This window comes from Colius striatus, chromosome 25 (assembly GCF_028858725.1).
Source record: "Colius striatus isolate bColStr4 chromosome 25, bColStr4.1.hap1, whole genome shotgun sequence".
NCBI classification, from domain to species: Eukaryota; Metazoa; Chordata; class Aves; order Coliiformes; family Coliidae; genus Colius; species Colius striatus.
In genome coordinates this window covers 4270511-4293156 of record NC_084783.1, presented here as the reverse complement: position 1 = coordinate 4293156, position 22646 = coordinate 4270511, and the positions used below count along the sequence as shown (strand labels likewise).

The 22646-nt window shown below is 54.5% G+C and overlaps 2 protein-coding genes across 4 annotated transcripts in view; both read left to right on the top strand.

The window, feature by feature from the left end:
* INSR (insulin receptor) overlaps positions 1–6121 on the top strand; it is a 62979-nt gene extending 56858 nt beyond the window's left edge. Inside the window, 1 exon segment of the mRNA XM_062014824.1 lies at positions 187–6121. Within this exon segment, the coding sequence (XP_061870808.1) occupies positions 187–541 (355 nt within the window). The 3' untranslated portion in view covers positions 542–6121.
* Positions 6122–10882: 4761 nt separating this feature from the next.
* Positions 10883–22646, top strand: part of ARHGEF18 (Rho/Rac guanine nucleotide exchange factor 18) — a 56380-nt gene continuing 44616 nt past the window's right edge. Inside the window, exons 1-5 of one of the 3 annotated variants that reach the window (XM_062014942.1) lie at positions 10883–11122; positions 18066–18190; positions 18779–19278; positions 20885–21089; positions 21906–21993. In XM_062014942.1, coding sequence (XP_061870926.1) covers positions 18176–18190; positions 18779–19278; positions 20885–21089; positions 21906–21993 — 808 coding nt within the window. In that variant the 5' untranslated portion in view covers positions 10883–11122; positions 18066–18175. Of the gene's footprint in view, positions 11123–12863; positions 12940–18065; positions 18191–18778; positions 19279–20884; positions 21090–21905; positions 21994–22646 lie in introns of those variants that run through there. The other 2 variants (XM_062014941.1, XM_062014943.1) reach the window with 2 other exon arrangements.

Sequence of the window (22646 nt, the reverse complement as noted above, 5' to 3'; positions counted from 1 at the left end):
GGGTAAAAAAACCAGAGTGTCAGGACCTACAGGCAAATATGGAGCTGGAAAGAGAACAAACAGCTCGTTGGAGCGTCAGAGGAGTGTCAGGGGTGGTCTGACGTGGGTACCAGGCCTGGTCTGTGCCAGCCCTGCCCGCCTCAGGTTTTCTCTTCCCCTCCCCAACTCTTGTTTGTCCTGATCTAGGCAAAGCCTGATGCAGATGTGCTGGCAGTACAACCCCAAAATGCGCCCCACCTTCATCGAGATCATCGAGATGCTGAAGGAGGACCTGCACCCCAGCTTCCACGAGGTCTCGTTCTTCTACAGCGAGGAGAACAAACCTCTGGAAACAGAGGAGTACGAGATGGACTTTGAGAACATGGAGAGCATTCCCCTGGATCCCTCCTCCTACTCCCAGAGAGACAAAGTCCTGGGGCGGGACAATGGACCCTCCATGGCCCTCAAGGGGAACTACGAAGAGCACATCCCTTACACTCACATGAACGGTGGCAAGAAAAACGGGCGGATTCTCTCCATGCCCAGGTCAAGCCCTTCCTAACGCTTCCTGTTTGGCCCAAGCCTTGTGTCTTGCTTCTTTTTCCCCACCCCTACCCCGTCCACAGATCTCAGGACTCTCGTTGTTGCTGCCACAGTGTATGACACACATCAACAAACACTTCAGTTTTAATCATCATGATTAATACCTTCTTTTCTTCTTCTTCTACTTCTTCTTCTTCCTCTTCTTCTTTTGTTGCCAAGTTGACTGGTTGTCAGTGGACTTATCTGTGAACATAAATGGAAGAGGTTTCCATGGCTGCTGTCCCTTCTGTAACCATGGCTTCAAAACAGGAAGCGCCCGTTGTCAGCTCAGCCGAAGGAGGAGCCACGTTTGCCAACAAGAGACGTGAATTTGCTGGGTTCTGAGCTGCAGAGCAAAGCTGCTGCGAGACAAAAAGCATCTCCAGCAGAACCCCAGGCTTTCAGGGATGACTCTTCACAGACAGCTGAAGGATCCCACACGTCAGTCGGACGCGCCAAACCCTCACATTGACCAATAGCTGCTGCTTTCATACTTCTTCAAAGGGGTTCGGTCCCAGGGGTGTGTGTGTGTGGGTGTGTGTGCAGTATATCTCTGTGGGGTGTATCTGTGCAGCAAAATATACACTTGTGGGTTTTGTACAGAAGTTTTGTATGTTCTCACAGAAGCTTTTCCTCCTCTGCACAAGTGTGTACTTACCTGGGCCGACTGCTTGGGTTTTTTCCTTCCCGTTTCCCTGGTGAATCCTGAACAGATTATTTTTATACTGTGGACTCTTGGGAGTAGATTTTCTCTCATCACCAAATGAGGAAAATGTGCTGGGAGCCAAAGGAGCAGAAATCTGAGATTTGTGGGTACTTTGAAGACCAAACGGAGTCGGAGCCCCCGACCTGAGACAGTTCCCGTCCCCACACCACTGAGGATATATATTGTCTGTTGTAACATATTTAAAAAACCACAAATGTTCTTTAGGTTAAATTTTAACTTCATGTAAATTATTGACTGTTTATGGGGAGGGGAGAATCTGGGGGATTGTTTGGTCTTAAAGTGGTCCAAAGATTTCAGAATGAACTCGTAGCTGATGGCCGTTCTGGGAGCCGACGCTCGTGTTGAGTTTGTACTTGACGAGGCTCTCGTACAGTTTGTACAAATGCAGTCAGCTGGCCCCAGTCAAAGCCCTGAGATACAGCAGAGTTGGGACTTCACTTGGTTGCTGGGGGCTGCAGGACACCAGAAGAGCCCAATCCCGAGTCCTGCTGCTCTTTTGCCTCCGTGGCCGTTGCGTTGCCGCAGGAGCAGCCGGCGGGAGAGGACGAGCAAGAACTCAAACGAAAAGTAAAGACACACTAAAGCTGATGTACAGGGGAAGAGAGAGCACGAGGCTCGAGGCTCTGCACGTGGAGCAGAAGCTGAATGTGACTGTGGTGAGCTCCCTGCTGCCTGTGTGCTGCTGCTCAGGCGTCTGGCCTTGTGCTGCCTGCAGGCCTTTGGTGTTCCCCGGAGGTGCCCGTGCTGCGTCCCACAGGCTTCCCGGGACACGGGCATCAGCCACTGCTTTCAGTTCTTTGGGATGTCAGCCTTCATCTTCTGGACTGTGCTTTGTTCTTGCTGCTGTTTGCATAAAAGAGCTGATTAGTGTGAGGTGTTAGAAAATCATTGTGAAAACTAAAGGTGTCTCGTAGCGGTGAGGAGCGTGCTGGCCTGGAGAAGGGCTAAAGCAGGAGGTGAAGCAATGGATGTTATGGGTCCCTGCAATACAGGAGGTGGTTTTGAAAGGGGAGGGAGATGCTCTGTCTCCTGTGCTTTTCCTCCTGGAGAGGTCCAAGAGCCACCTTTGTGCTTTCTGCCAGGAAAAGAACACGGTTCTCCTGCCACGGTGAGAGCGGGAAGGCCGAGGTGGGGCATGGTGTCCCATCACCTGCTGAGCTGCTGTGTGGTGTCCCATCACCTGCTGAGCTGGTGTGTGGTGTCCCATCACCTGCTGAGCTGGTGTGTGGTGTCCCATCATCTGCCCAGCTGCTGTGTGGTGTCCCATCATCTGCCCAGCTGGTGTGTGATGCTCCATCATCTGCCCAGCTGCTGTGTGGTGTCCCACCATCTGTCCAGCTGCTGTGTGGTGTCCCACCATCTGCTGAGCTGCTGTGTGGTGTCCCACCATCTGCTGAGCTGCTGTGTGGTGTCCCATCACGTGCTGAGCTGCTGTGTGGTGTCCCACCATCTGCTGAGCTGCTGTGTGGTGTCCCATCACGTGCTGAGCTGCTGTGTGGTGTCCCACCATCTGTCCAGCTGGTGTGTGATGCTCCATCATCTGCTCTCTCCCCACAGCTGATGGTGAGGGGCTGAGTGTGGAGCGAAGGGCCGCTGTGGCCAAACTCGGGGAGGAGGCTGGGCCCAGTGCTCCCCCTTGGGCCTGGGCACTGGGTAAAGCTGGTCAGTTGGGACAAAGACAGAGGGTGCAGCTTGTTTGTGCCATTAGGTGGAAAACACACAGTCCAGGGGTAAGAACCTTCGACTTCAAAAGGCCTCGTTTACGTTTCCTCTGCTTTACACGGCAGTAACTGCTGAGCAGCTCTGTGCTACGCTGCAGGAGGGGAGGCACCTTCTCACACTTTTCTAAGGAAGAGAAGTTTTTCTTATTAGAATTTTTTAATTTATTTTAATATATAAAACACTGTAAAAAAAAAAACCACAACAAAAAACCCACCAAGCAGTTTGTTCTCCAGACACACAGAGCGTGTGGAGCTGTGTCCGTGACACCTCGGCGGGTGCGTGTGGGGAGGTGATGTTTGTCCTGTTCTGGTGCAGTCTACCTCAGTGTTTCTTAAGGATGTTTTTAATACTACACACCTCTCAACCTGTTGAAATATTCTGGTCTGGACCTATTGTGGATCAGGGAAGATCAATGCCAGCTGATTCCAATCCTAGGGACCATTCAGCGAAGGGAAGGGGGAGGAGAATGGCTCGTCGCTGTGGCACTGACCTGAGCAGGAGTGACCAAAGGCTCCAAGTGGGATGTGATATTCTGATCTCATGCTCTAAATGCTGTTGTGATTAAAAAGGAGAAAAAAAAGGATGAAAGAGCAATCTAAATGTTTGGACTTCAGTGAAGTCACGCCCAGAGCACAGCCTTGTGCAGCAGGATGGGGCAGCCCGTGCTGTGGGGGTCTGACTGGGCTGTCTGTCAAAGCCAGAGTCCTCCCAGAATGAGCAGTTCCTGTTGGTGACACGTTAACTTATGGTGACCATCACTGTGGGAATGGAAGATCTTTCTGATACACCAGGCACTGGGACCTCGTTTGGGGTCTGGCAATGAATGGAGCTGGTGTTGGCTGGGCCTGTCGCTGCCTGCACGGGACTGTCAGCCCTCGGCTCGCTGAAGGGAATCCACGTTTTGCTTTGTGGACAGGGAGTCCCCTCACAGCCCTCACACTCATCATCACTCTGCACTAAGCCCAGCAGTTCTTTATACCCAGGACTGTGCATCAAGGTTGCTCCAGTCATCCTTTCCATGTTGTGCCAAGGAGAAAGAAACACGTGGTCCTAGTAGTGAGGATAGAGGGGTTTCCCCCTTTTAAAACCCTCCCACTAGTGATTGCCACTCGTGGCTGTTACAAGATTACAGTTGCTTAACTGTAGGATGAGGAAGAATAAGTGAACATCACCTGTAAAGCCTGGCTGTCACCTCTGGGAAATCCTTTCAGCCCAGAGCTCTGGTCTCTGTTGCTGGGGCTGCCCAGGTCCCTCACTTGCATCCCAGTGACCTGTTTCAGGGGCTGTGTGTGAGCTGACATGGCCCAGGCAGTGCAAGCAGGTGCTGCCCCTTCCTCAGCAGGAGCTGCTGCCGTTTGCTCCATCCAGATCCTGGTCAGGGTGAGGATGCAGCAGAAGCACAAGCGCTCGCTGCTGCTGCTCCAGAGGAGCCGAGTGCCAGGGTGGGGAAGCAGGGGGAAGGGCTGGAGGAGAGCAGCCACCACTGGCAGGTGGGAAGCTCACTCTTTTCTTGAGGTGGTAGTTGTTAGAGGGTTGGATCTTGCCCTTGGTGGGCAGAGAACTGCCTGCTTGCAGCACAGGGCAGCAGGAGAGCCCCTTGAGGCTCTCAAGGAGCAGCTGGAACAGCCTGCACACAGTCTGGGAGAGGGAGAGCACCAGCAACTGGCCAGAACTCGGCTTTCCCTAAAGCTGGTGAAGCAGGAGGTCTAAGAAAAGGGCTTTCTGTGCTCTGCTCCCTTTTCACTGAGCAGATGTTGGAAGCTTGAGGCTGGAGAGGTTCCTCAGAAGCGTTTGTACATTCAGTTCAGTCGCCATGGCCTGGACACCTCTTGCAGCTCTGGTACCTCTCCTGCAGGAGCGCCCGGCGCTGCCAAGCTTGGCTCCAGGGCACAGACCTGTCTTTGCTCAGCTGCTTGTAAATACTCTGTTGTGTTGTAAAATAGAAGAGCTCATAACAAACTCTGGGCCAGCAATGGGTTGGGAAGGGTGATATTGCATTGCAAGGAGGAGGCTTTGTGTTGATCACAGAGGCGTTGGTGTGGCAGAGGCTGCTCTCCAGTTGCTAAAGGACACCCTCTGTATGGGCAGTTTCTCTCTTTCCTCCTGGCTGCCTATTGTGGTGATGAGATACTTTGCTCCATTTTAGCCTGTTGCATATAATGTTGGTATCTCTTTGAAAATACAGATGTCAAAGTGTCTGCCTGAGTTGTGGAGCTGAGCTGAGATGGGGTGCAGGGGGGCAGACAGGGAGCAGCAGGGTGCTGGGATGGTTCTCCTGCGTTTCGGGGGAGGGACAGAGGCAACCGAGATCCCTCTTAATGTGGCTGTGATACAAAGATGGACCCTGAGGTGTTCTGGGCCCTCTGCTGTGAGCAGTGATTGCTGATACCAAGACTGGAACCTCGTTTTCTTTACAAGTCAGAAAGTAATGTCTTTGTGCCATAAAACCCTTGCTCTCAAGGCTGTGCTGGGTGCTCCTGTGATCTGTGTGAGAGCGGTTCAGAGCCTGGAGTGAGCAAGAAGCTGCAGATAAAAACCTTCTGATCCTCTGGCTGTGCCCCAGCCTCCCTCCCAGCCCTTGGGGACACTCACAGGAGCCCTTTCCCCTGCACCAAAGAGCCACTGTCCCTCGTAGTCCAGGGAAAGGAGCTGTGGAATGGCTTGGAATCAAGAAACAGCTGCTTCAGAAATACATGAAAATAAGATTAGTTTGGTATTTGTATGAACTTGATTTGAATTTGGCCTTTTTATTACCTTTCTGCTTGGCTCTGCCTTGACTCTGCTTGGATTCTGTGTGTGAATGTTGGTGTAGGAGCATTAACGTGTTCAACCTGTTCTGTCCTGGCTTTGCCTTGCCTTGAGCATCACAAGGGCAAAGCCAGTTGTACAGCTGACTTTTGGAAGAACCTGGGTGTTCCAAAGCAATCCTGAAGCTCCCATTTTTAGCAAACCTGCTGTCATTACATGTGTATTTCTTGCTTGTCCTTCTTGTAAGTCAGCACTTACTCTTGCAGTTTCAGCAAATTAACTGCAGCACAATGCAAGCTATGAGGGGACAGGCAGAGAAATGACTTTTTAACTGTTGTATAATAAAGCTAGCATTAACTCCTACAGTGTTGGGTTTGGGTTGGTGTTTTTTTTGCCAGTAGATTTGCAACTGGTAAGAAATCTTGTCTCTACCTGTGGTTTTGTTCTGAGTCCAATGTTCCAGCTGGATGGCCCTAAACGCTTTCTTTTTCTCAGTCCCAAAGGTCCCTGAGGGAGCAGGGATCAGCCAGGAGGACCTGAGATGGTTCTGGCAGGAGCCATCAGCCGTCAGTTTAAATGTGGATGCAGAGGCACTTGTTCAGCCCTGCTCAGTCCCAGCATCACCAGTAAAGCTTTTGCTCAGGACTAGTTCCGAGAGATCTGAGCTGGGCTCTGTACCAAAGCTCTTCTGTTAATGCAGGCTCTCCCAGCAGCCTCAGGCAACACTTCCACCACCCCACAGAATCACAGAATCTCAAGGGTTGGAAGGGACTTGGAAAGCTCATCCAGTGCAGCCCCCTGCCAGAGCAGCAGCACCCAGAGCAGGGCACACAGGGACTCATCCAGCTGGGTTGGGATGTCCCCGGAGAAGGAGACTCAGCAATCTCACAGAATCACAGCATGGTGGGGGTTGGAAGGGACCTTCAGAGCTCACCCAGCCCAACCCTCTGCTAAAGCAGGTCCATCTAGATCAAGTCACACAAGAACATGTCCAGCTGGGTTTGGAAACCTCCCGAGAAGGAGCCTCCAGCCCCTCCCTGGGCAGCCTGTGCCAGGGCTCCCTCACCAGCCTGGTGCCAATTGCTGCTGGAGAATCTGCCAAGGGCCACTTGGAAATCTGGAAAGATAAATCAGTATTTAAAAACAAAAGAACAAGGTTACTTTTAGCATGGGTTTTGGGGAATGGTGTGATTTGTGGGGCACCAAGCAGTGGCCTGTGCCTGGGGAGCTGCAGGGATGGGCCGTCTGGACGTTGGCTTCATCGAGCAGAGCCCAAAGCAAACGCTTTGTGTTGGCACTTCAGTAAACCCCAGAGTTCCAGCTGCACCTCAAGTGATGTTCTGGCAAGTCTAATTCTTTTTCCCCTGTTTGATCTTGCTTCTCCCATGTTTCTCTGCATATCTAAGGTCCCAGAATACAAACAGCATTGCAGCTCTACCTCCTGTCTGAAATCAATAAGCAAATGTGCCACGATTTCTTTTTAAAGAAGGAAAAAAACCAAAGAAAAAGCTTCCCCTGGATGTATTTCAGTGACATGGACAGAAAATACCTTTGAATATGAAGAAAAAAACCCCTTTGATGTGTGTCAGTATTGAACAATGGACTGTTCATAGGAAAACTCTGAATACAATACCCAAAAATAACGTGCTCACTTTGCATGTGCTGCCTGTGCAGGGCTGGGGGCTGCTTCACCACAGAGAAAGCGCTAAATTTGTACCTTGGAATGAGCAACACTTTCAGTTGCAGAAGGAATGGTGTTAAGAGAGAAAAACCCCACCAATCTGCCAGTTCTGGGCTTGTGGTCTGAGGCTGGGTTCACTCCTGAGCCCGCTGCCCTGGGCCATCCCCCCACGGCCCCGTCCTCACCGGGGGGCAGCTGGGTCATTACCTTCTGTGATCACCTTCTGTGATTACAGGATCAGGTCAGCACTGGGCAAGGGATTCATAGAATCACAGAGTCACAGCATGGTGGGGGTTGGAAGGGACCTTTAGAGCTCATCCAGTGCAACCCCCTGCAGAAGCAGCTCCCACCTAGATCAGGTCACACAGGAACGTGTCCAGAGGGGTCTTGAAGCCCTCCAAGGAAGGAGCCTCCACACCCTCCCTGGGCAGCCTGGGCCAGGATCCCTCACTCAAACACTCAAACAGATTTAGATTTAAGTGGAACTGTTTGTGTTCCAGCTTCATCCCATCACCCCTTGTCCTGTTGGATTCCTTCTGCCTGCACCAGTGAGAGCTGCTGCTGCTGCTCTGTAACGGGACTGCGATTTGCAGCCCTCCCCATCTGCAGCTTGTGTAAAGGGTTGGAAGCCTGAGGATCTGCTCTCCAGGGGGCCCTGTCCCCTCTGCCCTGCAGCAGGCAGCGTGTAAAACCTTTCTGCCTTCAATCTTGTTTTGTTTAACCGGGTGAGATTTCCTTCCTGATCAGCTGTGCTGCTGGGGTGGGGTGGGGGGTTGACTGACTCTCTGTTTTTCTTCAGGCTGTGTTCAGCAGCTCAGTGCAGATCTCCTGCTCCTCCCATGCAGCACTCCTTCAGCCTCGGGGCTGCAGCCTCTGCCTGTGTCTGTGGGAGCTGCTGCCGGTGCCTGGCCAGGGCCCGTGGGCTGGTGGGACGGGGCAGCAGCACAGCTGCTGGAATTGGGACTGGAGCATCTCTGATGAGGAAAGGCTGCAGGAGTTGGGACTGTTCAGCCTGCAGAAGAGGAGACTGAGGGGGAATCTCATTAATACAAGTATTTAAAAGGTGGATGTCAAGGGGATGGGGCAGCACTTTTTTTCTGTAGTGTCCAGTGGCAGGACAAGGGGTGATGGACAAAAGCTGGAACACAAAATGTTCCACTTAAACACAAGGAAAAACTAGTTTAGTGTGAGGTGAGGGAGCCCTGGCCCAGGCTGCCCAGGAGGGTGTGGAGGCTCCTTCCTGGGAGGTTTCTAAACCCACCTGGACACATTCCTGTGCCCCTGAGCCAGGGGAACCTGCTCTGACAGGGGAGTTGGCTGGATGACCTTTAGAGGTCCCTTCCAACCCCCCCACTCTGTGATTCTGTGATTCAGTTTTGCCATGACATTTCCTGCCCCTGGCTCTGTGCATCCACACCACCGTGTGCCAGCTCCTCACTGACAGCCTGTGCCATGGCTCTGGCTCTTCACACCACGGCCCTGGCAATGGTGTTTCCCTGCCCAGCCCTGGTGTGAGGTTTGGGGCTGCTCTGGACCCATGAGGAGCTCTGCTCGCTGGCCTGGCTCTCAGGAGGAGCCAGGGATATGGTTTGACACTCATGCAATGAATTGCTGAGCAGTGGTTTTGTTCTTTGTATCTTCTGGAGGGCTTGAAGTGAATCCTCACTGTGCTCTGTGCTCTTCCCCCGTGTCCCTGACCAGACACAGTCACTGCCCCCTGCACCGCTGCTGGGAGAGGCTGGGATGAGGTGCTGGAGCATGTGGGACTGATGCCACCTAGTGCCACTCGAACGTGGGACTGGACCAAGCCACTGGCACTGGCCCAGCAGCTCTGCCCGAGGCTGCTGCAGGCACACCGAGGAGCTCAGAGGGCCTTCAGCCCTTTTTGAAGCCCATCTAGAGTGCTCTCACCATGGGAAGGATGAGAAACCAACTGGTGTTTTAGGATGTTCTTGGAGTTGCTGCTTCTGGCACAGGCTGGCTTTTCTCTGGGGATCCTAAGGTGCAAAATTAAGCAAAGCCACAAAACCTGCCCTTGCTCTCACAGGAGGTTTGCTGCCTGCTGGGCTCTCTGGGGTGCTGTGGAGAGGCTGCCAAGGCTTAGCCAGCCCTCCTGCTGTTACCCTTCATCACTCCTCTGGACTGTCTGCACAGCTCTGCATCAGGAACCCCTAAACCACGTCAGACACGGGGCAGGAGGAAAAGACCTCATCCTCATTTGAGCTGGACAACTCACTGTCCTGCCAGCTGGAGCAGCTGCCTGGTATTTAACGAGCAGCCTGGATCTCTGATACTAATTGAGACCTTAATTCCTCTTTGCTCTTGCGGTTTCCTGGAGCACAGGGTAATTGCTGCTCCGAGGGCTGCCAAAGCTGTGGTCTCTGAGTAATTGGAGTGTGAGTGGATCTTGATCTGATTAGACCTTGGCTGGGGCTGGCGTGTGCTCAGGCAGTGTGCTCAGAGGAGCCTGAGCTCAGGGCACTGGGATGAGGAGCCTGAGCTCAGGGCACTGGGATGAGCCTGTGCTCAGGGCACTGGGATGAGGAGCCTGAGCTCAGGGCACTGGGATGAGCCTGTGCTCAGGGCACTGGGATGAGCCTGAGCTCAGGGCACTGGGTGACCCTGTGCTCAGGGCACTGGGATGAGGAGCCTGAGCTCAGAGCACTGGGATGGGCCTGTGCTCAGGGCACTGGGATGAGCCTGAGCTCAGGGCACTGGGTGACCCTGTGCTCAGGGCACTGGGATGAGGAGCCTGAGCTCAGGGCACTGGGATGAGCCTGAGCTCAGGGCACTGGGATGAGGAGCCTGAGCTCAGGGCACTAGGATGAGCTTGTACTCAGGGCACGGGGATGAGAAGCCTGAGCTCAGGGCACTGGGATGAGGAGCCTGAGCTCAGGGCACTGGGATGAGCCTGAGCTCAGGGCACTGGGATGGGCCTGTGCTCATCAGCCCACAGGTTTTCTGGGAAGGAATGAGTGGCTGTGCCGAAAGCCTGAGCCTGGGCTGTGCCAAGGGCTCTGCAGCCAGACCACACATGGCAGGGCAGGGCAGGGCAGGGGCATCCCCCACCTTGCTCCAGGAGCTGAAGTGCCCATCTCTCCCCTCCACAACGACCACGTCCAGCACAGGCATTTCTGTGCTTTGCCGTCGCTTCCCCGGTGTCAGACCGAGGCTCCAGGCCTTGGCGTCCCTGGGGCTGCCCAGGGTCAGGCTGTGACAGCAACCACCAGGGACCTGCCCCGTGTGAGGCCCTGGCAGGAGGCCGGTGAGCGATGGCGCAAGGAGCCCGTGTGCCAGGCTCAGGGCACAGCCCGAGCGGTTTTTCTCTGAACGGAACAGGAAGCAGTTTGTGGCAGCTGCTGCCCGGAGCCATCGCTGCGCCAGCGCCGCCCAGGCCCCGCACCGCCTGCTCCACGGCCTGGGGCGCACGGCGACCCCGGGGGCTGTGCTGGGCCCTGCCACAGCCCCGCGCTGAGGGGAGCCGAGGCCGCGCCGAGGGAGCTGCGTTGCGGGACGGGCGGCTGGGTGGGTGCTGTGGGAGAGGGGAAGCGGTGAGATGGTTGAGGCTGAGACCCCCCGTGAGCAAACCGTCCACAGGGCTGCTGCTGCCCCCTGAGCTTCCCGCTCCGCTCCCGCGGCCCGTGCATGGGGAACCCACCATGGAAGTGCCTCCACCACGCAGGGTAAGTCACTCTCCCCACGGGCTCCATCCCACATCAGTGGGGTTGTCACTCGCCTTCCTCAGGGGCTCTGCAGCTTGGAGGAGACTGAGGGGTGAGCTCATTGATGCATCAAGGGTGGGTGTGAGGAGGCTGGAGCCAGGCTGTGCTCAGGGATGGCCAATGACAGGACAAGGGGCAACGGGGACAAGCTGGAACAGAAGAGGTTCCAAAGCAACACAAGGACAAACTTGTTCCCTGTTGAGGTGAGGGAGCACTGGCAGGGGCTGCCCAGATGGGCTGTGGAGTCTCCTTCTCTGGGGACATCCCAAACCCAGCGTGATGAGTTCCTGTGTGCCCTGCTCTAGGTGGTGCTGCTCTGGCAGGGGGGTTGCACTGGATGATCCTTTGAGGTCTCTTCCAGCCCGTGAGACTCTGTGATTATGAGGAAGCTGCTTGTCTTGAAGCCACAAGTCTGAGTGCTGGGCTTTGTCCAGCCTGGCCAGGGAAGAGGAGATGAGGTCAGGGCTTAACCCCACCATGGCCCCGTGGCTGGCTCTGGGGTACCTGAACACCCCACGGGTGCTGCTCTTGGCTCCTGCTGCTGCTGTGCCACAACTGAAGGCTTGCAAGGACACCTCAGCACTGCCCACAGCTGGCTTTGGGCTGGGCACAAGAGGGATCCCCCAAATCCCTCTCCAAACCGCCCACTCCAGGGCTGGAACCCGTGTTATTGGGGAGATGGAAGCAGAGGGGATGTGGGGAGGGATGTGTTGGGCAGATGACGCTTTGGGGTTTGTGGCAGGTGAGAGAAATGCTCTTCACCAGCTGCTTTTGCATAACACCAGCCCAGCTCCGTGCCGTGGAGGTTGCTAAACTGTCTGGGCTTTGCTCAGTGAGTCCACAAGCGTGAGCTGAACATCAGAGAGAGGGTTTGCTCTGGCAGCCACACAGGGGTAAAACTTGGTTTCTTCAGCCTAACCGAGGGGTTGGGAGCCACGTTTGGAGACAGTCTGGGCTGTGTGGCTGGTGCCAATCAGGAGCAGTGAGCTTGGAGACCTCCAGGCAGGGAGTTTGGTCTCTTGAAGCTGTTTGGAGAGCTGAGAGCTCCCACTTGCCTCCCTGTGTGGGAGAGCTGAGAACTGCTTGGAGGAAAGTCCTTGCCAGGAGATGTGGACTTGGCTATGAGCTGCATCGTGATGATGTTGTTGCAGATGGAGAGTCTTGCACCTTTCTTTGCAGAAGCTCTGCCAGGACAAAAGTTGCAAAGATCAAGGCTGGGGTCTTAACTTTTACCCTGAGTTGAAGGTGAAGGTGGCATTGACCCAGGGGAAGGTCCTGCCCCTGCAGAACTGCCTTAAAGGGGATGGTTTGTCAGGCTGAGAGTCCTGAATGGCACAGGGAGGTTTTGGCAGAGAGAGAAAGGGGGTTATGATGTGTTAACAGCTTGTTTTCTGTTTCTATCTGGAAGCCTGGAGCAGCATCCAGGGGCCAGCGTGTGCTCCGGGGCCACTAATCCCTGGGTTCGGCTGTAGGAAGCCACTGACCCGTCACACAGGTGGGAACGCCAGAGACCAGGAATTTCTCTCTGGCTACAGCTTCCATCAGCTGATACTTCTGACAAAACACTTGGCTCCTCCACTCCCCCCTTGGCAGCCCCTGGGCTGCAGCCTGCAGTGCTGCCTTAGACCGCGCTGAGCCGAGCTCTGTGCTGTCGTCTCCTGCCTGGGCTCGTACCTTTGCACAGGGCTCCGAGGGCTCCCAAATGTCAGACTCGTTGCTCAACCACTCCTGGCCATCGTTTTCGAAGCGCTGGAAGAAGAGATGGTCCTTTAAGCGAGGTAACGGCCCTGTGAGCAGGGAGAGCAGCCCGAGGAGTGGCGTGTCGGGAGCGGGGCTGCTGCGGGGCGGGAGGGAAGGTCCCGGGCCAGGGCTGGGTGTGAGGTGCAGCCCCTGCTGCAGGGGACGCTGCACGAGGCTTTTCCTTCCACTTAGTCTTCTTTTCAAGGCACATCAGTACTTTCAGGAGCGGGGCAGTGGGTTAAACCTCAGCCCTCTGGTTTTGTGGTGAATTGGTTTGGTTGCTGCCGGGGAGCTGGAGGTGCCGGCGTTCGCAGGCGGCTGCCAGGTGAGGGCTGAGCCTTGCAAACAGAGTTTGGGGTCTGAGGAGACACTGGGGGAAAGTTTCCTCTGGTCTCTCAGAGCAGTCTGCTGAGCAGATCCAGAGGCTGAGCTGTGGTGGTTGGTGTGGCACGGGACAGGCTCTGGCAGCAGGGCCGGGAGATGCCGGCAGCGCTGTGAACCGGCCTCATCCCTGCACACGGTGCCGTGACACGGAAGGAGAGAAGTGAAACCCCAGGAAGCGGGGGCTTTGCAGGGTCAGAGGAGCTGGACACTGCTGTCCTTGCCCACAAACACTGCCTGCAGCCCAATGCCTTTGGGTAGCTTTAGCTGTGGCAGCAGAGCTCTTGAGTCTCTCTCCCTCACCATCCCCTCCTCTGTTCTGGTTTTGATGTATATGTGCAGGAGACCAGGATTCAAAGAGCAGGGTCAAAGGGAGGATAACTCAGAGCGGGAGGCAGGGTCATGCTGACTCTGATCGGTGGAGCAGCTCCTCTGAGCCCTGGCTCCAGCCTCCCCAGTGCAGTGCCTGCTGGGGTGGTTATGGGCTCATTGAGAAGGCTTGGTGTGGCTAATTGGTGTAATTGACTCAGCTTTGCAGCACTGAGTGCTTTGGAAGGTGTCTCTGGACAGCTCTCTACCCCCAGCATGAGCCTGCAGAACAGTTTGTCCCTCTGGGGCTTGTGCTGTGGGACCAACAGCTCCGGGTCTCGCTCGGCTCCTCTCCTGGTGCTGCTTTTCTGCACTGTGGCACTCGCTGGTCCTCATGGGACCTTCCCTCAGTGCCCAGCAGAGTCACTGCAGGAAGCTGCACAGTGACTCTTGGCTTGTGATTTGAACACTATCAGAGGGGCTGCAAGTCCCTCTCAGCCCCGATGAGACTCTCCAGCTGAGAGCGAGCTCAGCACTGCGCCGGCCCCCTGCTCCCCTGGCCCTCCATGCCCAAAACCCAGGCCCCAGAGGCAGTGATAAGAGAGCAGCTCAGTGTACAGTACATTACAGTGTTGGACAGCTTATCTCCTCCCCTCCTCCTGCCCAGGCCACATGAGCCAATCCCCACCGCTGCCAACGGCCAGCGATGGGGGGCCCAGAGCGGGCCAAGGCGTGTCCTTCATCTGCTCCTGGCACGGCGAGTTCAGCCCTTGCTGTTACCCTATGGCTCAGGGCAGGGCTGTCTGTGAAGGGCAGCTGGTGCAAGGCCAGCAAGACACGAAATAGGTTTGTTTCTTGCCCTTAATGTAGTTTCCCAACAGCCTCTCCCCCCAGTTTCTGGGCAATGCCCACACGCTCTGGGCTTTCCCCGCCGCTGTGTCACACAGCAGAGCTGAACGGCGCCTTTGTCCCACCCCACGTTTGCTGTGGCCTTTCCCCAGTGGCAATGCAGAGAGTGTTTGATGCCTGGAGGATGTGATCTGCAGGGTCTGAGCTCGCACCCAGGTCTCCTCTGACATTGCCCCTGCCAGCTGAGCCGCAGAGCAGGCAGGGGAGCACGGGCTGCTGCAGGCAGAGCTGCTCTCCCTGCCTCCCCCTGAGAGCCTTGTGGTGAGCAGCCCGTGAGGGGAATCAGCAGGGGCAGCTGCAGGAGGGAGGTTTTTGACTGCAGGTCTGAATTGGAAGTATTACAATCTTTGTTGGGCTCCCAGTTGCCTTTCATGCAGTTACAGCAGCGTGGAACCAGCTCAGCTGGCTGGTCTCACTGTCCCCATGGCATCAAAAGCCCCAACACTCTCCCAGAATGTCACATGTGGTGGACACTGTCGCTGCTTCCTTCCTCCCTATGCAGAAGCCCAGAACCAATGTGTTTTGCCTGCTGGGAATCTCTGGCAAAGTGCAGCTGATGTGCAGGGACGTGCCCAGCCCAGCCAGGGACGCTTCCTCCCCAGCTCTGCCCTGGGAATTCCTCTCATGAGGCTTCTCCCTGCAGCAATAACCTTTTATGGTTCCCGGCCAGAGGCGAATTAAGCAACTGCAATACCTAATCTGCTTAATGTTCTCCTAAAGCAAACAGCCTATGTTCTTGAAAGTGTCATTTTGTCATCCTGTCTCCAGTTTCAGCTGAGTAAAGGTGAACGCTGCTGTCTGCCAGGGCCTGGGAGATGAGATGTCCTGTCCCCTTACCACCATGATGCACCTAGATGGAGAGTGAGTCCTTCTGAAGGGACTGGAGCACAGAGTCCAGGCAGGCTCGAGGGGCTCCAGAGTTTTCCAGACTTGCTAATATATGGGTGACAACCTCAATCATGGAGATAGGGATGTTCACATATATCCACAGACCTGCTTCCCTCCTGTGCCTGATCCACCCTGGTCCTTCTTTGCTCATCATACCAGAACCTGATGCCTGAAAGTGGCTTTTTGTTCCCCCTCCCGTGAGCCCCTCCAGCAGCTCCCCTTGCCCAAGCTCTGCACAGCTCAGCTTTGGACATGGTGCCAACCCACCGTCCATCAATTGAAGCATTAGATGTGAGGAGCCCTGAATTGTCATGTCTGGAGCTCACACATTGCCTAAAATGGTCTCCCCACCGCTTGTAGCCACGTGCTGCTGCCCAAGGCCACTCACCAGAGACGGGCTGCAGGCCTGATTTATCACGTGTTGAACGGAGCGTCTGAAGTCTCTGAGGAGGATGGAAGTCGTTTGGTGGGCCTGGAGGGGGTGTGTTGACTGCAGCCTGTGTCTTGGCCGAATCCTGAGCCCTGCATGGCACAGGGAATATTTTCCAGGCCTCTGAGGAGCTGAGTCTGTTCCAGGGATCCACTCTGGGGCCTGGTAGCTTCTGGCACAGAGTAGCTTCAGCAGGACGCTGGCCCCTGCCTGGGAGGAAAAAAGCTCTCTGTTAGCTAAACCTGTGGGCCAAGGCTTTGGCCTGTGTGAGGCCACGGTGCTTGTCAGCTCCTTCAGCTCCATCCCTGCTGCCTATCAGGGCTTTGCTGCTTTCTCTGCAGGTACCTGGCTGCTGCAAGGGATGGCAGAAGCAGGGGATCTCCTTTTCCTCCTTTCCCTGAGTGGAAGCACCATTTGTCCCGGTCTCTCTGGGATGTTCCACATCACCTGATTGCTCCCCATGGGTCCATTCTACCTCAACCCAGTGTGTTTTGGGGGTTCAGTGATTTTTACTGCCCACTGACACCTTTGCTAGTGTTCCCTGCAAGCTCATGCCAAAACCTGTGCTGATTCAAACATCTATTCCCTTCAAAATGCTGATTTTTGATGACAAGCTGAGTAGAGGCAATTCACATGAGGAACTCACTCTGAGGAAAGCAAAAAGGGAAGTTGAATAGCTCACTAAACCTCTGGGGTTTACACATGGGGCTGAGGGACATCCTGGGCAGGAATTTGTCTGTTCACTAAGAATGTCTTGTGATGGAAATTCTACAGCCTTGCTAGAAAGCCTGTTTCAAATTTCCCCTGCTCTTATAGTTTGAAACCACTTAATTAAAATAATGCCTTCACAGAGTGATTTCCTTTCTGGATTATTTATAGACCCTCCCCTGAAATCACTGCACACAATTAAACACACCCCCGAGACCAGGAGACTCTGGCGTCTGCAGCGGGGCCCAAGGAGCAAACCTCCAAACTCTCCCTCGTGTCTGCTGCCTTTTGCTAGTTGGCACCACGCAATCTCTGGCTGCATTGCACAGCATGAAAAGCCACAGGAGGATGCAACGTGGTTTTTCACAATATCTTCCTCATCTGACATGTTTTACACTTGGCTTTCCCAGAGCGTGACGGGTCTCTCGCAGTCCCGTGCCATTTCTTCCCCGTTGGATCGATCTGAGTGCTTACAGGCTCTTGCCATTGTTCTCTGCATCTTCAGAGATCCACCACAGCACTTGAGCCAACAGCCTGGCTCTTTTCCCTTCGGCCCAGCTGTGTGGATCTGGAAGGAACAGAGGCCTCTGTGAGTCACGCAGCGCTTTAGAGATCGTGGCGGACGTTCGCAGTCTGCCTCTTTACATAGGAATGTGCTTCAGTCAGCTGGACCATCTCTTGTACCGTGAAGCACATCCAGACCTTGGGTTTGCTTCCCAGTGAGTTGTGGGATGGTGTACACAGACTCAGGTTTGTGCTTCCTTAGAGCCCCTCAGCAAGGAAAGCCCACACAAGACAGCTGCTACTGAGAGGGTTACACACCCCCACTGCTGCTCTGCGCCTTCAGCACTGCCTGGGTCACTCATGTGCCCCCAGTTTGGCCTCCCAGCAGCATCCTTTATTCTTTACAGATGACAATAAAATCACTGCCAATATTTTTACTCATAGATTTCTGCTTTAAAGGTCCATAATGTCAAAAACAGACCTCAAAATGTGCTTAACTCTTGTTTTACTGTGGAAACAGCCTCTGCAGCACAGGGCATCCTACGAGGGTCTGGCTGGGATGGTGCACGCCTGATCTCTGCCTTGCACATGCCATGGCTCAAAGAATTAAGCCTCTGCTGTTAGGAGGTCCAAGGATGGATTGGATGGTGTTATGGGATGTTGTTAGGGGTGCCCAGGGAGGCTGTGGAGGCTCCTTCCTTGGAGGTCTTCAAGAGCCACCTGGACACGTTCCTGTGTGACCTGATCTAGGTGGGAGCTGCTTCTGCAGCGGGGTTGGACTGGATGAGCTCTAAAGCTCCCTTCCAACCCTCCCATTCTATGATTCCAAGTATGAAGCCTCTGCTGTTAGGGGATCCCTGCACCAGGTTCACACTAGATCAAGGCTGTTGAGATTGCCTGGCAGTGGCTGTCTGCAAATGGTGAGGGAGCATAGGGCCTCATGGAGCATTTTGGTGCTGTCTCTTGTCACATCTCTGTGCCTGGCTGATTTTACATCTCTCCTGGTGACCTGCTGTGACCTCCTCTGTTTCACAGGGTCCGACTGCAAGCCATGCTTACAGGAATTCACTGGCCACAGCAGCCCTCCCAACCCCAAAAGCTTCCTCCCATCCCTGATTGCCGAGGATGACACCTTCTGCACCAGCATGGCTGCAGAAAAGGCAAGTATCCTCTTTACTTCCACTACCAGAGTGCGAAGCTTGAGCCAGGGTCAGCAAATTGGGTGGTCAGTTCCATATTCAGAGGGGTCTGTGGTGGAATAAGGATAGGGGAAAGGGGCATTTATCCAGACTATCAAGGTGACATTGCTTCTGATGCTGGGAAAAATCATACCTTGGTGCTTTGTGTTGGTGTCAGGGCGAATGTGAGAGGTCTCAGGGAGCAAAGGAAAGCGAGCTGCTGGGGCTGGGGCAGGTCTGGCTGTGAGGTGCAGGAGAGTACTACTATTGGAAAGCCTGGTTTGAGGAAGCCAGCTGGCTCTGCTAGCTGCAGGTGGGCTGTTTGCCTTGAGAAGGGAGAGAAGAGCAGCTCCAGCTCTGCTTGGGAAGTGCCTCCTTCAGAGGATGGGTGCAAGCCTCTCAGGATTTGTCCATTGAAGAGCAGGGTGGATGAGGCTTTGAGCAACTTGGTCTAGTGGAAGCTCCCTATGGCAGGGAGGTTGGAACGAGATGATCTTCAGGTCCCTTCCAACCCAACCAGGTTGGGATTCTGATTTGTGTGCTCAGGTTAAGCTGTCACTGCCTTTGCAGGAGGATTCGTCTTCCACAGAGATGGATGTCCCAGCAGCAGACTTGCACAGCAGCACGGAGGATCTCCTCTCAGACTCCGCTCTCCATGGCACGGACTATTACAGAGACCTGGGCCTCCTGAGCCCGCTGCCTGCCAAAGCAGCGCCAGAGCCGGCAGCACAGCCACAACGAGCAGCTCAGGCTGTGGCTGCTGTTCATTTCCTGGAAGAGAGCCCAGGGGCTCTCAGCACAATGGCCGTGGACGTTGCTTTCTCCAATCCCATCTCCTGCTCGGTACGTTACGGCGAGGCCGACTGCCGCTTCCTGCACAAAGGCCACGCTTGCTCCTGTGCAGCGGTGCCAGAAAGTGGTACCAGCACTTCTGAGTGTCCCATGGAGGCAGACAAAGAGCTGGACCTGCAGGAGGCTGAGGATTCCTTCCCCACGCTGGTGAGATCCATGTCCACCTCTCGGAGGCACAGCTGGGAGAGCCCGTTATCACCCGTGGATTGCAAGCGCAGGTACAGCAGGACTGGGAGCAGTCTATATGCAGTTCCATATGATACAATGATGCTGGAATGATCCCACTGGCCTGAGCTCCAGCTACTGCTGGGTGGTCTCCCTCTCATGTCAGCATCTGCCAAAGCAGCTGGACACCTACTGCTCGTGTTGGGTGGGAAGTGGAGGAACAGATGCTAGGGCAGCAAGAGGTTTTAGTGTCTCTTTAGCAGCAGGAACACCATCTTTTCCTGGTCTTGGGGCCAGGAAGAGGATCTCTTGTCTTGGGAGTTTGTTTCTGTCTGGAGGGAACCTTGAACAGCATCAGCTGCCCTGAAGGTCTCCGTCCTCTGCCTCAAAAGGAACTTTGCCCACCCCAGAGGGACTAAGAGAGCTCTGTCAAATCCTTTGGGGTCATCTTGGTGGAGCCCGTGCCTACAACCTCTACAGTATCCTCCAGCCCTCTGTCCTCTACATGGCTGCAGAGGAGAGTGTCTTTGGCAGCATGATGCTGAGCTCTGGCTGGGAGCAGTTTCCAAGGCCTGGCATTACTGCCATCCTGTGCATGAATGCCTTGGGCTCCAGGTCCCCCTGTGTGTGCTTTCCTTGCTGACAAACATATTGATCTCCTGTGTGACTGGGAGTTAGATGCAAGCCAGCAAGGACCATTTTTTATCTCTTCTCCATATATAAGGTACCCTAAAATTATTGCAGCCCATGATCTTGGCAGTTCCTTATTGAGCTCAGACTTTGGTTCTCAGCCTTATTGTTGTTCCACGTGCTGTGGATCACTCACAGTTGATGCTGTGATGGGCACATGAGCGACAGCAGCAGAGTGGCCATCACCATCAGGGACTTGTTCAGTCCTCTCCCTGGGTGATGAAGCTCGTGTGAGCAGGGGGACAGGGAAATGGAATACCCCACCCTGGCCCCTAAGCAAATGCTTCCTGAAGCCTGTCTCTGGCAGCAGGAGTGAAGTGACAGTGAACTGCACACAGAATCCATGCAGAGAGTAAGATTTTCCTCTGAGCCCTCTCCATTCGTTTGCTCCAACATGTAGCTGGCACTGCAACAGCCCTTGGTGTTCAGGAATCCGTGGGGCACTGGGGGAGCTCATTTCCCAGGAAAGGATTTTGTTTTCCTTCCTCAAAGTTGGGCCCCAGTGGGAGCAGCACTGCCACAGTGATAATTCGATAAACATCAACATCTGCCCTTTCTAAATGCCCAGAGGGACTTGGCTGGCATTGCAGCTGGCAGCTGGCATTGCAGCTGGCAGCAGCAGCAGCTCTCACGTGGTGGGGGCAGGCTGCTGGCTGGGTGGCTGCTCAGTCTCAGGGGTTGCTAAGAGATCAGTGAGAGCTGTCCGGCACTAAACACCCTGAGTGACCAAGGAGCTCATGGACTCACTGCTGGCAGCTAGAAAAGCTGTCTTTAAGAGGCTCAGGACTTGGTGTCCAGGCTGATGCTTCCTGGTGTTTCCTTTTCCATGTGCCTGCTGTGGTGATCCTCCTTCTCCCAGCTGCATGAGCTGTCTAGGACTGTCCACCCACGGCCAGGACACTGCAGGGTCTGTGCTACTCTTGGCACAACGAGACAGGTCTGCTAAACTGCCTTGTTCCTCTTTCTTAGGTTCAGCCTGGATACCACAGAGATGAGCAGTGACCCAGAGCAGGAGGATGTGCAGAAGGGCAGTCACTTCTTCCCACAGCCTCACGTGTCCCTTCAGCTGCCCAAAGGGGAAAGGTGGAGCAGCACTGGGGGTGGCACAGTGATCAAAGTGGAGATAGAGCCGCTGTGCCCCAAGCTCACTGTCAGCCCCAGCTCAGAGGATGTGGTGAGTGTGCTGAGGGCAAGCTGGGGGTGCAGAGGCAGCACACACAGGTATCAGCTAGGGGCTGGACTCCCTCGATGCCAGCATTGAACCAAGAGGTCTGCAGGAACCTCAGACAAGGATGGGCTTTCTCTGTTCTGGGACAAACTGCTCCTTCTTGCAGGACACAGGCCCTGGGGGCTGGCTGATGCACAGCTCTTCCCATAAATCTAGCTGGGATTTTTCTTGCTGCAACTTGTGCCTGTTGCCTCTTGCCCCATCACTGTGCATCTCTCAGAAGAGTCTGGCTCCATCTCCCTTATAATCCTCTGTCAGGTAGTTGAAGACAGCAGTGTCACCTCCCTTTCACACTGCTTTCTTCTGGGGCAGTTCTTTGGATTCAACATTAGAAGGACAGTTATGTCCTATCAAAGTGAGAAGTGCCTGAGAAGTTTCAGACACAAGTGTCACTTGCTCCAGCCTCCCCGGAGCCCACACCTGAAGCCAACAAACAGCTGGGCCTTATGGTGTCCTGTCATCACAACCCTGGCAAAACAAGAGAGGGAAGGGGTGAGGAGTTAGCCTGTTCTCAGTGATCTCTTGGGTCTCAATCTAATCCTGTGCTCTAATATCAAACCACAAGTATCAAACCACACAGCAAGGGGCTGTGCCCTGGGGGCCCCAGGGTGGGCCTGCAGAGCAGGAGGCTGTGGGAGGGCAGGGATGATCACTGGCACTCAAGATTCTCTGCCTTACACATTGCCAGCCACACTGTGCCCTGGTGGAGGCTCCCTTGGTGCTCAAAGGACTTCAGATGTCCATCACTTTTTACTTCTCCAGGAACACGGCAGCAACGGGAAGAGACTGAGGTCAAAGTCTGTCCCATCAGCCTGTGAGACAGTTGCCTCTCCTCTCCCAGCCATGGAAGGTTGGTATAGACTGTGTGGCATTAAATGACTTCAAGGTGTTTGCAATCAAGATAAAAAGCTGGAGATACAGCCTCTGTCTTTCCCTTCTGCATGGTCACAGGAGCTCCTGAGACAAACAGTCAAGCTGACTTTCAGTCTGATCCTGGCTGACAGTGTAGTCTAAGCTCAGATAGGCTGGTCTGCAGTGACACATTGCCATGTAACCTCTCTGTGGCTGGTGCTTTGGTCACTCTCTACTCACACAAGGCAAAGATTCTTTCCTATGGGAAAAAAAAGGCACTGCTTCATCTGCCTGGATTTAAATATGCCCTTTCTCCTGTACCCCAGAGAATGGAGCAAACATGGTCTGTGTGCAGGTCTCTCTGAGAGCAGTGCCCTTAACTACCCCTGTGTGCAGAGCTGGCAGGGGAGCAGGCTTTGGACAAGGCTGTCAGGTTCTGTTTCTGCACTAAAATGAAATGTAGAGGCTTGTTAAGAGCACAGCCTGTGAAGTGGAGGAAGTGTTATGGGAAGACTCTCTGGGGTGGTATCAGCTCCTACCTTCTAGCTGCAGGCAGGATCCTCATAAGTTAATGTAATACAGACTGGAGAGGGGAGGGGTAACACAGAAAAATAATGTAGCCTTCACCTCCCTCACAGAAATGCAGTGCAG